A 13,295-nucleotide genomic window follows, 5' to 3' on the forward strand; every position below is an offset into this window, starting at 1 on the left:
AATTTTTAAGTACTATTTATACACCTGAGTAGAGAATAGAACCCAAGGCTAAAACACATACTTAAACCACTGCGCCTTCAGGAGCCCAAATTTAATCCAAGCAAAAAATGGTAGTCTTGTCATTCATCAGACAGGCCATGGCGGTGGAGTTTAATTGATAGCTGAAAACGTGTAGAAAATAAGTGCTAACCCCGAATTTTGAACATATTGGACGCTGCCTTTCGCTTTTGCCCTCTTCAGTTGGGATACTAGGGGCGCAACTTGAAAAAATGGAGATCTATGACACCAGAAAATACGCGTGCTGACAGAAGGGAATTAGAGCTAAGCTTGAACATATGAACTGTTTATCTGCATGACCGCGATGCAGAATCGAACAGCAATTAACTGGTCACAGAAATCGATCAACCAGCCTGGTAATTTTCCATGTGCATGATATGACCACACCTAGTCCAGTCCCTGAACTCTCTCTTCCGCGCGACCTTTATAGGGGTTGAACCCAGGCGCGAGAACAGAGAGTCAAGGATAACTTGCATGCGCATGCAAGTAATCCTGGACTTTCACTTCTCTCTCTTCTCTCTCTCAAGGACTGGACTAGACCACACCCTAAATAAGGGTTAACTGCTGACTTGATGCCTTTGGATAAGGTGGGAGCACGGTGTATCGCATGCCGTTGTGTAGTTCATCTGGATAACGAACTCGCTCGCTCCCGAGGAATTTTTTTGCGAGTTATAAAGTATAAAGCTTTTTTGAAGAACGTTGTCGAAAAGAGTACGCGACAATGCCCAAAGGTATCATGGACTGAGTAACGTCGAATAGAACTGAGCATCATAAGCCTAAGTTATTGACCCAAATAACCGGTGTAGGTGTTGCATGGTAGCTGCAGGGTTTTGCACATGAGTGGAAAAAAATCTTGAAGTCTTACGTTACGGCCGCGTTACGTTATTTTTGTTTTGTCCTTTCAGTGTGGTTTAGAAGCGCCAGCCCAACTGGCATGCATCATCGATCAGGATTTCGTCGGAAGTGCTAAACCAGCCCCCCCTCCCCCCTCATCCACCCCCACCCCCTCCCCCTCCTTGCTCCAACTACTCTCCGAGTCGCCATCCCTAGCCCCTTGACTTACTTTTGACTTGAATAAACGACGCTGTCCGATTTAAAAAAAAAAACGTTCGCTAGCTGCCATTAATTTTGTAAAATGATGTATTTTGCTGAAAGTTTTAACAACCAACCTCGTTCCAGCCCGGATCTTAATCGTCACACCTTTAAATTTAGCGCGCTTATAATTTTGGCACGAAATCATCAAAGGTCAGGAAAATATACTTCATATTTGTTCAGCCATTTTTTTTTTTAGCCAGCCTTGCTTTGACAGGGATTTTTAATTGAAAACGTGGACAATGCAATTTAGAGACGTTTTAATAAACTTGTTCAAGTATTTTCAGGTGGTGGCACCTTGCATATTAAAATATTCATCGGTTTATTTGACTTCCATTGAGCGCTAACCGACTCGCTATTGGTCAGTGCGTTTTCGGTGCTTAATTTACCGTTAATGGCGTCGGCTCTGAAAAGATCAGCCAACTAGTCTTTTGTAGACCGTTTTAAGTGCCTCTCAGTACAGCGCTAGATGCTTTGGACGCCTTTTTTGTGGCGAAGCTCAAACATATCTTCGTGCTGCCGCTGTTTATAGCGCGAAATGGAAGCTTGTTGGCGTGACTTTTTGATTTAATCTTCAGATATCGATCGGATCAGCGAGAACCAACTGCCGGCCGACTGGTCATTATTTGAGGCTGTATTATAATGGTGAGTTGTTTATATTATACTCCAACACGGCTAAATATGTTAACGGAGAAACGAAGAGCTTTCGAGTGTATTTCCTGAATTTAGCAGTCAAGTCGTCTTTGTTATTGCTTGGCGCAATGAAGAAGTTTACATTATGCGCTCCTCTAAATGGCGGGATCTTTTGTTTGTTGTGTACAATTCCGGACTCGTTAAATTGCGCTTTTTGATGTGAATTTTAGAACCAAGATTTGCATAATTTTGCCACTGTTCAATCAAACCATTCATTGGATTGCATACGGTGGGGCTACAGTGCTTCCGTGCACGGTTTTTTTCGTCGAAGCAGAGCGCGCGAGCAAGAAGATTTAGATAAATATGCAGTTCTTAAGAATTGCAGGCGATGATGCGGAAAAACCCCGAAAAAAGCGGGCTCCAAAGGTACAGAAACTACATCTGTTTTGTTTATGTTCTGTGTATAGCTTTCTCATAAGTACTACTGTGGCGAAGTCTATATTGACAGGAAGATTATTTGTTTAAAACTGCTCTAAGAAATACAGAAAAACTGTTGCTTTTCTTGCTATGGGAAAGCTAGTTTACGTACGTTGAGCGATGAGTTGCTTTAAATTTTTATTCGCATTGTGTGGCTAATGATAGCATAATTCGGCGGTATGATCTCTCTTTAGTGACAACATATGGAAGGAAATATCACTCTCCCACACATCTCTTCAAACTGTACATGGCCGAATTCGAACTGACTTCAAATCAATTTATAAGGTTGATTATTTAAGCTTGTATCAACCAAGGGATTGTACCCCCATAAAATCAATCGCTGTCTAATTTTTTCTTTGAAAAATTTATTATTTTTTCCATCTTAGTTAAACGTCTGTGAATAAGCTCTTTACACCTGGCTTCTTCTCAGTATTTTATAAATTAACATTTGTGTGAATTATGTAAAAAGCAATTCCATTTTAATTCGCGTTATTGTGTCAGGGAACTGTTATTAATATTTCTCTTCACAAGCCTACCTACAAGAGATATCGTTTTTTTAATTGAGCAGAATGATTATTAAAAGCAGGTGAACTATAGAATATCCTAAACAGTCATAGGTTTAGGTTGAGGCAATACATCTGATATCTGCCAAGTTAGATTAGTACATGCATATATTTAAATTGATGAAAATATTAATTTAAATATTGTTTTATAAAATTTTTGTTTTAATATAGCACACACTGTGATTAGGTAGATAGCTTGTAAAACTAACCAGACCTAGCCATTATTTTATTTTGTGTTTTGTTTTTGTTTTGTTTTTTTGTCGAAAAAAATAAAATGAAAAATGGCTGTTTTATACTTTCACACCTTGGTGCTAGCAATTTAGAAAGCATGAGAACTTGAAATTTTGGTTTCAGTTGTCAAATCAATAATTTTGTAAAAGTACTAAAAAGCTCAGCTGACTGAGGCAAAATCAGTAACCTAGTTGAGTTACATCAGATTTTTATTACAAAAAAAGCATGGAATAATTATGCATTATGGAGTGCTCATGCAACATGCAAAACAAATAAGAAGTTTCTTGAAAGCAGATATGTTATGACCATATCACTGACTTGTTCACCAAAAACAACAATAACAAGTGAGACACTGATCCATAGATAATATATACATCAGAGCTGCAAATTTTGTTTCCTTGCCTAAAAAGTCATTTCTTTATGGGCAAATATTTTATTCATAAAAATGCAATTTCCAATTTCAAACAAAGTTCTGTGATAACAATAAGTAATTGCGTTCGACGGTAGGAGAACGCATCCTAATCTTGTGGTGGCCTGTGGCCCCGTGGTTGTCCTGTGAACGCGCAAGCGAAAGTGGTTCTATGTGTGGTATATTTATGTATGTTGGTATGTGGCAAGTTGGCCTCGATCTCATGTGATTAGACATTAGAAAGCAATTATTTGCGTCACAGCAACGTCAACAAAGGCAGCGCGTGCAAAAACAATTCACGAAGCAGAAAACGCTAGTCTGTAAACAATTTTTGTGTTCGACGGTAGGAAAACAAATCCTAATCTTGTGGTGGCGTGTGGTCCCGTGGCTGTCCAGTGAAAGTCATTTTATGTGTCGTTCTATGTATCTTGGTATGCGCAAGAAACGCACTTTGTGTTTTGGCCAAATTAAAAAATTGTCACAAACAACTCCAAATTTTGCACGCAAGTTCGTTTACGTGTGCTTAACATTGATCTGTATTCAAATTCGCCGAATCTAGCTTCGTTTTTTAGAAATTACGTATGCAAAGAACAAAGGCGTTTTGCAAAGCTTACGTTCTCCACAGTCAGCCAGCAGCATGAGTTTTTTGACACATCGCGTGTAAATCTTTCCTTCTAGCGTTATTTAACTGTCCGGGGAGGTTGAAAAACGTGTCAGAGCCATGCGTTTAGTTCCTAGCCACCATTTTGAGGATTCGCTTTACGAAAAGGACTGGATAACACCGGCATTGTGACGCGATGTCACCTGATAGGTATCACGTGAGAGGAAAGAGAAAAAAAATGGCCGTTTGTTCCTGAAAATCATTTGAAGCCTTTGGTTAGTTTTAGCATAAGTGCGGCTGCCAGGTGGTTGAAGGACATCATTAAGTCTGAATACCCGTAAGTTTACAGCATCGCTCGAAGAACTGAGTGATGTTTCTGCCTTTGTTTTGTACAACAGCGCTGTTTAGCGCTTCGGAAAAAACGTTGCAAACATTAGGTAGTTTTGAGCCTGGCAGCATAGAAGGCCTAAAACAAGAGGTTTCTTGCCGGGAACTTCGTCAACGCGAGTTTTACAGGGTCCGCTTGGGTTCTGCAGCGACAAAGTTGCCGAGAAGTGACGTGGTTTTAGACTTTAAAATATTCTTTATAGGTTACCCAGGGCACCTTCCCTTCGCAAAATATTTTCTGTGTCTCATTAAATATTCATCAATCAATCTATCGATTCGTGCGAACGAAAACCTCATAAGTTTATCTTGTTTTCGCGGGATTTTGTAGATGTGTGATGATGTAAGGAGTGGAGATAGAAGTGAGAGCAAGCCGGCGGCACTCAACTGAAAGCAAAACTAGTATAATGTGACAACACGAGCAAACGTATTCAATCAACAATCAGTCTTTATTTCACTTTCACCTCGGCAAATTACAGCGAACGGTAACATAGTAAAATAGTCTTGCCCGAAACAACAAAAACTAGCTAACCGCAAGCAGACTGCAGAAAAAGCTAGCTGCAAGCAAACTGGCGTGAAAGCTTACTGCATTAAAAGCGCGATCTATAAAAGGTTGAGGCTAACTCTGATCCTAAACTTAACTTGAAACGGCTTAACTCCCTTATCCCTTGGGGTTAGTGTTAAACTCCTTTTTTTTTTTTTTGCGTTAGGGCTAGGCTTTTGCGTTAGGGCTAAGTCTGTAACCCTAATCTGAAACTCTAACCCCGACCCTACGGCCTTGGGGTTACCTTTTGCATTAGGGCTAGGACTGTAACCCTAAAAATTTAGCTGACTTCATCGTCTTGAAAAACAAAAGGTTTCCTTTGTTTATCGTTTGTAAAAGAAAAGTCAAAAGACGCAGCGCAAGCAAAAACCTTGTCTTTTTGCATGTGTTATTTTTTGAAAACGAAGGAAAGACCAGCAAAATTAAATACAGGGCAGTGTTGAGCACACGTAAACGAACTTACGTGCGAAATTTGGAGTTGTTTGTGACAATTTTCAATTTGGCCAAAACACAAAGTGCGTTTCTTGCGCTTAAGCCTTCAATTAATGACGTCGCAGTTTTTTGCGAGAGACCCTGGGAGCGAGGTTGATTCGTTCTAACGATCTTCTTCGGTTTGCGTTTGCGAGTTTGCCCTGTAAGTTGTGCTGAAAAATAAACGTTTCGGCAGTCCTCCTTTTAACAGTAGTAAAAAAATTGCTGTGCTGCCTCGTGCACTGTTGGATTGAGATTGTTTCTCTGATAGTTTCAAGTGATGTTGGATGTGCGCTTTATGTTGCACACGCTGTCGTTTTAAATTTGTATGACGATATAAACAGTCGTGTAACTCGGATTACGTTTGCTAGCCTTATCTTGGGTACCTATCTTGGGTCGAACGCACTCCCCTAATCTCTGATTATTACTAGTTTACATTGCCCAGCTTAATGTCTCAGGAGTGTATACACCTAATTGCAATAAGGTTGTCATAGAAAAAAGGGAAGAAGTAAAAAGTAAAATAGGAATTAATTAAGCGCATGCATGAAATTTATTCGTAAAAACGGCTTTACGACTGAATCAATTTATCTTGTAACAGTGTAAAAAAGTGGACTCAAAGTGTGCAATTAAAAACTCATGAGTTTTCTGTTAATGCTATCAGTTATAAACCTATGCTAATTAATTCCTATTTACCCCTTTTCCTTTTTCTATGACAACGTTATTGCAATTAGGTGTATATCCAGGCTTAAAAAAGACATGTAGGTGCAAATGGTGCTGTAATTTAAAATCAAAATAAATCCCTGTTGGCCAAAAGTAAAAAGAAAACAATTGCCTTTTTATTTTCAAAACTCCCAGAAATGTTAAAATTTTAACATAAAATTTGTGTTATTCTTAGTATTACTGTATAGTAATTATTATTCCACTATTGTGCCATTATACCACATTAGGGAAAAAGAACATGCAAAATTAAATATGCCATGTTGTTATACAGTAGAACGGGGCTGAAATACGGATGGAAAAACTTATGCAATAAGAACCCAAACTAATGCTGGTGGTGACCCTGCAATGAACTAGCATTCATCCAGGGAGAGGAACTACTCCTTTCTAGAAATACTCCTAGTCCCTTACAACCCTCCAAGTTTATTTTTTTCCTTAGTGGCCATTTGGCCACCGTCTGCTCAGGTTTGGTCGCCAGTGACAAATTTTAGTCACTAAACTGAGCTCACGCTTTCAATCCTTCTTCTCAATTTTAGGTGCCAGGCTGGCGACTTCAGTTCCAATGTAGTCGCCAGCTCCAAAATTTTAGTCGCCATGGCGACTAAAATGGTCTTAACTTGGAGGGTTGCCCTTAATGCTATGGAAACCAGGATAAGCTCTGGCCCAAATGCAGACTGTAATAGCATTCAGACACATAATGCAAATGGAGTTTTAACATAATAAAAGAAGAAGAAGAAGAGAAGAGTGCCTTTATTTAAACAGGGTTGCTCTTTCAGTAATTATAAATTACAAAATTACTACTATCAATAGAGGCCCTATAAGAATGAAAACTACATTATTACTAACATTACAATAAGGATAATATTTAAAACGACATTAAAACTAATTGAAAAAAAAACTTAATTAAAAATTACAAGTTCATTTAATTTAAAAATTTACAAGTTTTCATTTAAAAATTTACAACTACAGGTTTTATAACACTTAATAGTTTAACAATTAATAGTTTCATAACACCTTACATTGATTTTTTATAGTCTGAGAAAAGTAGTCAAATCCAAGAGGAAGAAGATAAAATTTGGCCAGAAGAAGATGGGCTGCCACCAAGCTATGATTCCCTGTTTGGACAAATCAAGGAAGCAAAGGAAACTTCTGATGGATCATTTGATTTCTGCAAAAGAGTTGTACAGCTATTTGCTGGAACAAGTAAGATTTTTAATCCATTTCCCATAGTTCAGAGTCATGCCGTCCCTCTTGTAACTTAGACTGCTTCAAGATCTTAGACTCTGCGCCTACTAAGTACCAGATTAAGCTTAAGGAGTCTATGTACATCAAATGGGAAAAGCCGGACCTTAATCAACAGGTCAAACACATCAATTTGACGCTTTCCCTATAGCTGCACGCGTGCGCGCTTCTTTTTAATTCCGTTAATTTCGAAATTTATCTAGCGTATTGCTTTTCAATGCAATGTAACGTATGATTTGTAACAGGCACGTTTTAAATCACTGTAAACTTTCGTAACCGTCACACTGACGATGACGGATGTACCGTCGAAACATGTTTGTGAAAATTAAAAAAGTCGTATTATTTTTGAAAATTTCCCATAGTATATTCAACATCAAACATCCATCAAGTTAAAAATATTTAACAGTGAAATACAAATTGTACAAATTGTCCACATAACTTGAACCCTGTTGAGGTGGATTCGAATTATGACATTGATGCTGTTACTTATCCCTAAGGGACACTGTCAAGAGCTTCACTTCAATAATTCAAGAGCCAAAAGACATATGGACTAAACTTACGAATAGTGGTCCAGTTTTGTTAAAAATTACTATGCCAGTATACTGAAGTTATAAACAAGTGATATTATTGTGATGCCACCAGGAACTTAAGATTTCAACTTGAAAAAGATAGGCTGACTTTTTCAAGAGCTGCCTTTGTAGTCTGGAAAAACAGCTAAAAACGTACTCCATTTGCTCCTCTTCCTTCAACAACAATTTACTTTTATTATATCTTCATCTTGATGTTCTAGACGCATTTCATGTACGAGCGAGACTACATTGTAAATTTTAATTAGAATAATGCACTCTATTTAGAAGTAATTATATATTATAATTATTTTGATTTAGAATTTCCTGAAAGGGCACAGATATTTTTAAAGGGGTGCTCAATCATGCTCTCAGGTATAAACAAAGCAAAAAACAAAGCTCACAAAACAAGTTCACTCAAAAGAGGAATTTCTCATTCATTGATTTATTTTTATATTATTTTCCAGTTGGTTGTACAATAGCACTCAGTTTATTGATGGCACTACCAATAGCTATGGTTATCATGGGTGAGTAACAAAATTAACTCTTATTTGATTACTTGTTGTGGTGGAATTGTGAAATAACAACAGTAACTCTGTCTGTTCAAGTAGCCTGTAGTTAAGTTCAAGTCTGGAAGGTCGAAAAATGAAATTATTGTACATGACAAAAACTAGGCCATAGGTTGTTTCTGTTTTATTTGCTAGTCTCCAAATAGTGTTGATTGTTTTTCTCTAAAATTACATTTTAGCTGGATAAGGAGTCTTTAGTTTAGTTTGTCACAACAAAATTAGAAAAGGATTGGTAGATCTATCTTCTTGGTACCTGTATTTATATTTCTGGGCAGAAGTAGAGCACCACCTACAAAGAAATTGGAGATTGGCATGTGGTAATATACCTTGTCCTTGGCAAAGGAGTGTACCGCAATTCAATGCAGCAGGACCAATTTTCTCAACTTCATACAAATCCTTTAAACACTAGATAAGTCATTTGATAAGTGTTTTACTTATTTTTTTTTTTTCATAGGTGCCAAGTATAAGGATGATTGTCCTGTAGAGCCCTTCATTCCCATTTACCTCATTGTTGGAGGATCATTTGGAATGTTAAAAACCATTATCGTTCTCTGTCAACGAGCTAGGACTCATGAAGATGACATTGACATGGACGAAGACCAATCCATGTCCACAAAATTTATAGACGGTGTTTTGAATCTGTTCTTGTTCACGTGGTTCATTGCTGGAAACATCTGGGTATACAGCAAGTACAGACCAAATCCAACTCCTCCGCCATCAGATCCACTGAACTATTGCAATCCAACGCTTTATTTGTTTGCATTCTGGGTGATTACAGCTAGTTATATACTCATGGGCTCTATATGTTTCTGTATTTGTTGCCTTGGAGTGTGCGCAAGTTGCACAGCTTTCTTTGTCACTGCCAAAGACTAATGGTTACAATATCAAATTATCACCAGTCTCAGGTATCTCATGCTTGAACACTCAATATTAGGGGTGCTGAATAGTAAATTCAAGACTTTGCAACACAGTGCGACTGATATCTTTTCTGCAAGGATATCTTTTTCGTTCTTAGCCTTGCAAAAGAAATCGAGACTCTGAAAACAAGACGACGAGACCCCTGAAATTTGGCCAAAATTCTGCAAGACATGCATTTTTTGAATGACCATTCACCACTTCTAATTAATGTGTTGTTCCAGAAAATATCTATACTCCTCCCACAGAAGGTTTTTCGGTTTAAGTCCCCCAACCCCTCCCGAAATTCCAGTTCAGCTCCATACTTTCCTTTTAAAATTTGGGGAGACCCCCCTCCGAGAATTTCCAATGACCCTCCATGGGGTGGGTATGGATATTTTCTGGAACCTCACATCTATTAAATCCATAAACCTTTTTCAATACTGTGATGGAAATATTAATTTTCCTAGCTGAAGTACAATACATTTCTTTTAATTTAGTTCTAGGAATTTGAAATTACGTACATCAAGACAACATGCCCTATCTACTTTACAGTGACCTTTCATGTCATATTTCAAACACATGAGAAGCTAGGTGTGGTCAGGGTTAAGCGTAACAAATATTTTGGCAGACGAGAAAAGTTATTTTTCCAAATATGGGATTAGGGCACTGAATTTTGTAAGATCTTCAGGTTTCAAGAAAAAGATATTAAGATTGAAATTACAGACAGACTTTGATCAAGCTTATATTGTATTGAAGGAGTTGCTAAAGAAACATGGTTCACTGTTAGAGTAACTATTAAAACAAGGGCATAAAAATGCTTGCATAAGTTGGACATGCTTACCATACTTAATAAACTGACCTTTTTCTTTCCTTCTTTTTTAAAAAAAATAAAAATTGGGGGAGGGGGGGGTCCTCAATTATTGAGTGAACCATCAAACAAAAGATGGACATGTCACAATATAGCTCAGAATTAACTGGCAGACAGAAACATGTCCCAAAAAAGAGTTTGGATGCAAAGTAGTACATTTTGTTAGAAAAGTGCATTTTAATCTCAGATCCATAGAAACTGCTCGTCTATTTGATAGTGAGCTGCTTTAAAGAAGTTCTTCCAAACAAATAAGAAAAATGAAAATCCAACTGGTCAAGCAACTTTACAGTAAGCAGGTCAAACTCTGCAAAATATGACATTTGCTTGTGTGGTTTACAGTTATTCATAATTATTAATGACAGGATTGTTAATCATCCTTAATTGTTATTTTTCCTTATATTTATTTGCAACTATTTATAAAATTAATAGCTTAGAAAAGACATTTCTTATTATGGCCCAGTGCCTCACTTCTGGACCAGAAGAAAATTAACCAAACCTACACCTGAAGTGCTGCTTCAGCACTGAGAATTTTTAACATGGAGCCATTCAGTCTTGCACAAACCACCCAGGGCCGGGTTGTTCCGAGTTGTTTAAGCTAATCCAGGATCACTGTCAATTTTGATTTCATGCAGTGTTTCAAAGTTCAGTGAGGTTTTTATGTTCAAATTTCCTGTCTTCCAGTTTTGACGTAAACTAATCTTAAACTCCACAAAACATAAGCAATAAAAAGACTTTTATACCAGAAAAATAACCCTCAATCGACTTTTAATCCTGGGTTAGTGTTAATCAGCCTGTAAACAACCCGGCCCAGAACTCAACTCGTTCACTGAATCTGTTAAGGGCATGCGTGTATAGGCTAGCACAAGTCAACCCATAAGTGACTATTTTCCCTGTCGCTCATCAGGTGTCTTTCTAGGATTTAGGAATTGAGGCACTTATGAAGAGACTTATGTTTTGGTAGGCTATTATTTAAATACCTTGAAGAATTGTAATTGGCTGGTGTCAGCCAAGTCTGGAGGGTGGGAAAAAATGGGAAAGCAGAAAAGAATGAAATTCAATGTTAAAATATTTTGTAATATTCAAAAGGGCAAAAAACGTATTGTGTTTTCTGTCAGTACAGTGGAACATTTTGGTTGGTTCCTGAATTTAAAACTATGTTAGTGTTATTTATTGTTCTGCTAATAGAACAAAGTCGAATATTTGTTCACATAGAAAAAGAGGATAGAAGAGTGGGAATCTAACAGACTGTTGTCTATAAAGGGAATAATTGAAGGACGAAGGATAACCCGAATAAGTTCATTGTGTCCATTCTATCTATTCTCCTGAGTAAACTTATTGTTTCTGTCTCCTCACTCACAGTATTTAAGATCTAGCTTGTATGTTAATTTTATTAGTTGATGATGTATAGTTTATACCGAAATATTACAATCTATTTATCAAGATCTTCATTTGTGGTCTGAATTGTTGGACACAATAAACTTATTCGGGTTACCCTTCGTCCTTTATGTACTGAAACTGTCATCAGGTACTGGGTTTTGGAATAATTGAAAGGTAGTCATTTAAACTATTAGAGTGTTGTCAAAGTTCTTTTTTTTTGGGGGGGGGGGTGGAGGCAACTTAGACAACCAATCAAATTGCAGAATGAAAATGTTATCTTTAGTCAATCATTGTCAAGCTTGATATGATAGTATCAAGTACAAGCTTGATTGAATATTGTTGTAAAAGTTGCTCCATTACATGTAGTCACACAGGAAAATCTTTTGAAAAGTGATACAGTCTAACATTATTTTATTTTTGGTAAAGGTAGGAAATAAACCACATTTGGAGTTCATGGTTTGTTTGTTGGTGGGTCTCTTTTATCAATAAATCAAGGAAGTGAAATCAGTCTTCTTTGAAGCCGTTATTTGGGCTCGCTAATGCATCAGTCAAATCAAAGGATCAACATCCCCCCCCCCCCCCCTGGGCATTTGAATTTTTGGAAAATTTGCGTTCAAATTCCCGCCAACCTGGGCGAAAAAGCCATTCAAATGCCCCACTACAAGCCCATTTTCAGTGATCAAATGTCCCCACCCCCAAGAAAAGTAATTAATAGTTTAAGAGATAACCAGTTTTAACAGTGTAGTTTCTCATGCTCGTAATATCCTGTCTGCCTACCGACTTTATAAAAAGACCACACAGTTTTTTCCTCTAGTCTATAATGAAGATAAATACATAGAAGATAATCGGTCTCCGCCATGATAATAAACCCACGAGCGTTCACTGGGACACACAACCAGAAATCAAGTCTGCTTTTAAATTCCCCACCCCTTATGTGGTCGGATTGAATTCCCCCCCTCTGGGAAGATTTCGATTATCAACTTTCCTGAAAGTAGCTGGCGAAACTCTGAAAGTAGCCGGCGAAGCTCTCAAAGTAGCTGGCGAAACTCTGAAAGTAGCCAGCGACACTCTGAAAGTAGCCGGCGACACTCTGAAAGTAGCCGGTGACACTCAGAAAGTAGCCGGCGAGTAACTCTGAAAGTAGCCGGCGAAGCTCTGAAAGTAGCCGGCGACGCTCTGAAAGTAGCCGGCGATCACTCTGAAAGTAGCCGGCGATACTCTGTGAATGTAGCCGGCGACACTCTGAAAGTAGCCGGCGAATACTCTGAAAGTAGCCCGCGATACTCTGAAAGTAGCCGGCGACACTCTGAAAGTAGCCGGCGACACTCATAAATAGTAGCCAGCGACACTCTGAAAGTAGCCGGCGACACTCTGAAAGTAGCCGGCGACACTCTGAAAGTAGCCGGCGACACTCTAAATAGTAGCCAGCGACACTCTGAAAGTAGCCGGCGACACTCTGAATAGTAGCCGGCGATCACTCTGAAAGTAGCCGGCGAAGCTCTCAAAGTAGCCGGCGACAGCTCTGAAAGTAGCCGGCGACAGCTCTGAACGTTGCCGGCGAAACTCTGAAAGTAGCCGGCGACACACTGAAAGTTGC

General features: G+C 38.3%; 1 protein-coding gene across 2 annotated transcripts; it reads left to right on the forward strand.

The window, feature by feature from the left end:
* The first annotated feature begins 1,436 nt into the window (after positions 1 to 1,436).
* On the forward strand, positions 1,437 to 12,152 carry LOC144653401 (transmembrane protein 272-like). 2 transcript variants are annotated; one of them, XM_078513388.1, is made up of 4 exons: positions 1,437 to 1,794; positions 7,214 to 7,382; positions 8,455 to 8,514; positions 9,011 to 12,152. In XM_078513388.1, exons 1-4 carry the CDS (start codon positions 1,792 to 1,794, stop codon positions 9,427 to 9,429), a joined length of 651 nt encoding a protein of 216 aa, XP_078369514.1. In that variant the 5' UTR covers positions 1,437 to 1,791; the 3' UTR covers positions 9,430 to 12,152. The 2 variants fall into 2 exon arrangements, with proteins under 2 accessions (XP_078369514.1, XP_078369513.1); XM_078513387.1 differs by lacking the exon at positions 1,437 to 1,794 and adding an exon at positions 2,033 to 2,208.
* Positions 12,153 to 13,295: the final 1,143 nt, after the last annotated feature.

This window comes from Oculina patagonica, chromosome 5 (genome assembly GCF_052425735.1).
Source record: "Oculina patagonica isolate OP01 chromosome 5, crgOcupat, whole genome shotgun sequence".
Taxonomy (NCBI): domain Eukaryota; kingdom Metazoa; phylum Cnidaria; class Anthozoa; order Scleractinia; family Oculinidae; genus Oculina; species Oculina patagonica.

Coding starts and splice junctions, on each gene's coding strand:
- LOC144653401 (XM_078513387.1), top strand. CDS start 2,146: ATGCAGTTCTTAAGAATTGCAGGCGATGATGCGGAAAAACCCCGAAAA. Junction 2,209..7,213: donor GAAAAAAGCGGGCTCCAAAG/GTACAGAAACTA, acceptor GATTTTTTATAG/TCTGAGAAAAGTAGTCAAAT. Junction 8,515..9,010: donor AATAGCTATGGTTATCATGG/GTGAGTAACAAA, acceptor TTTTTTTCATAG/GTGCCAAGTATAAGGATGAT.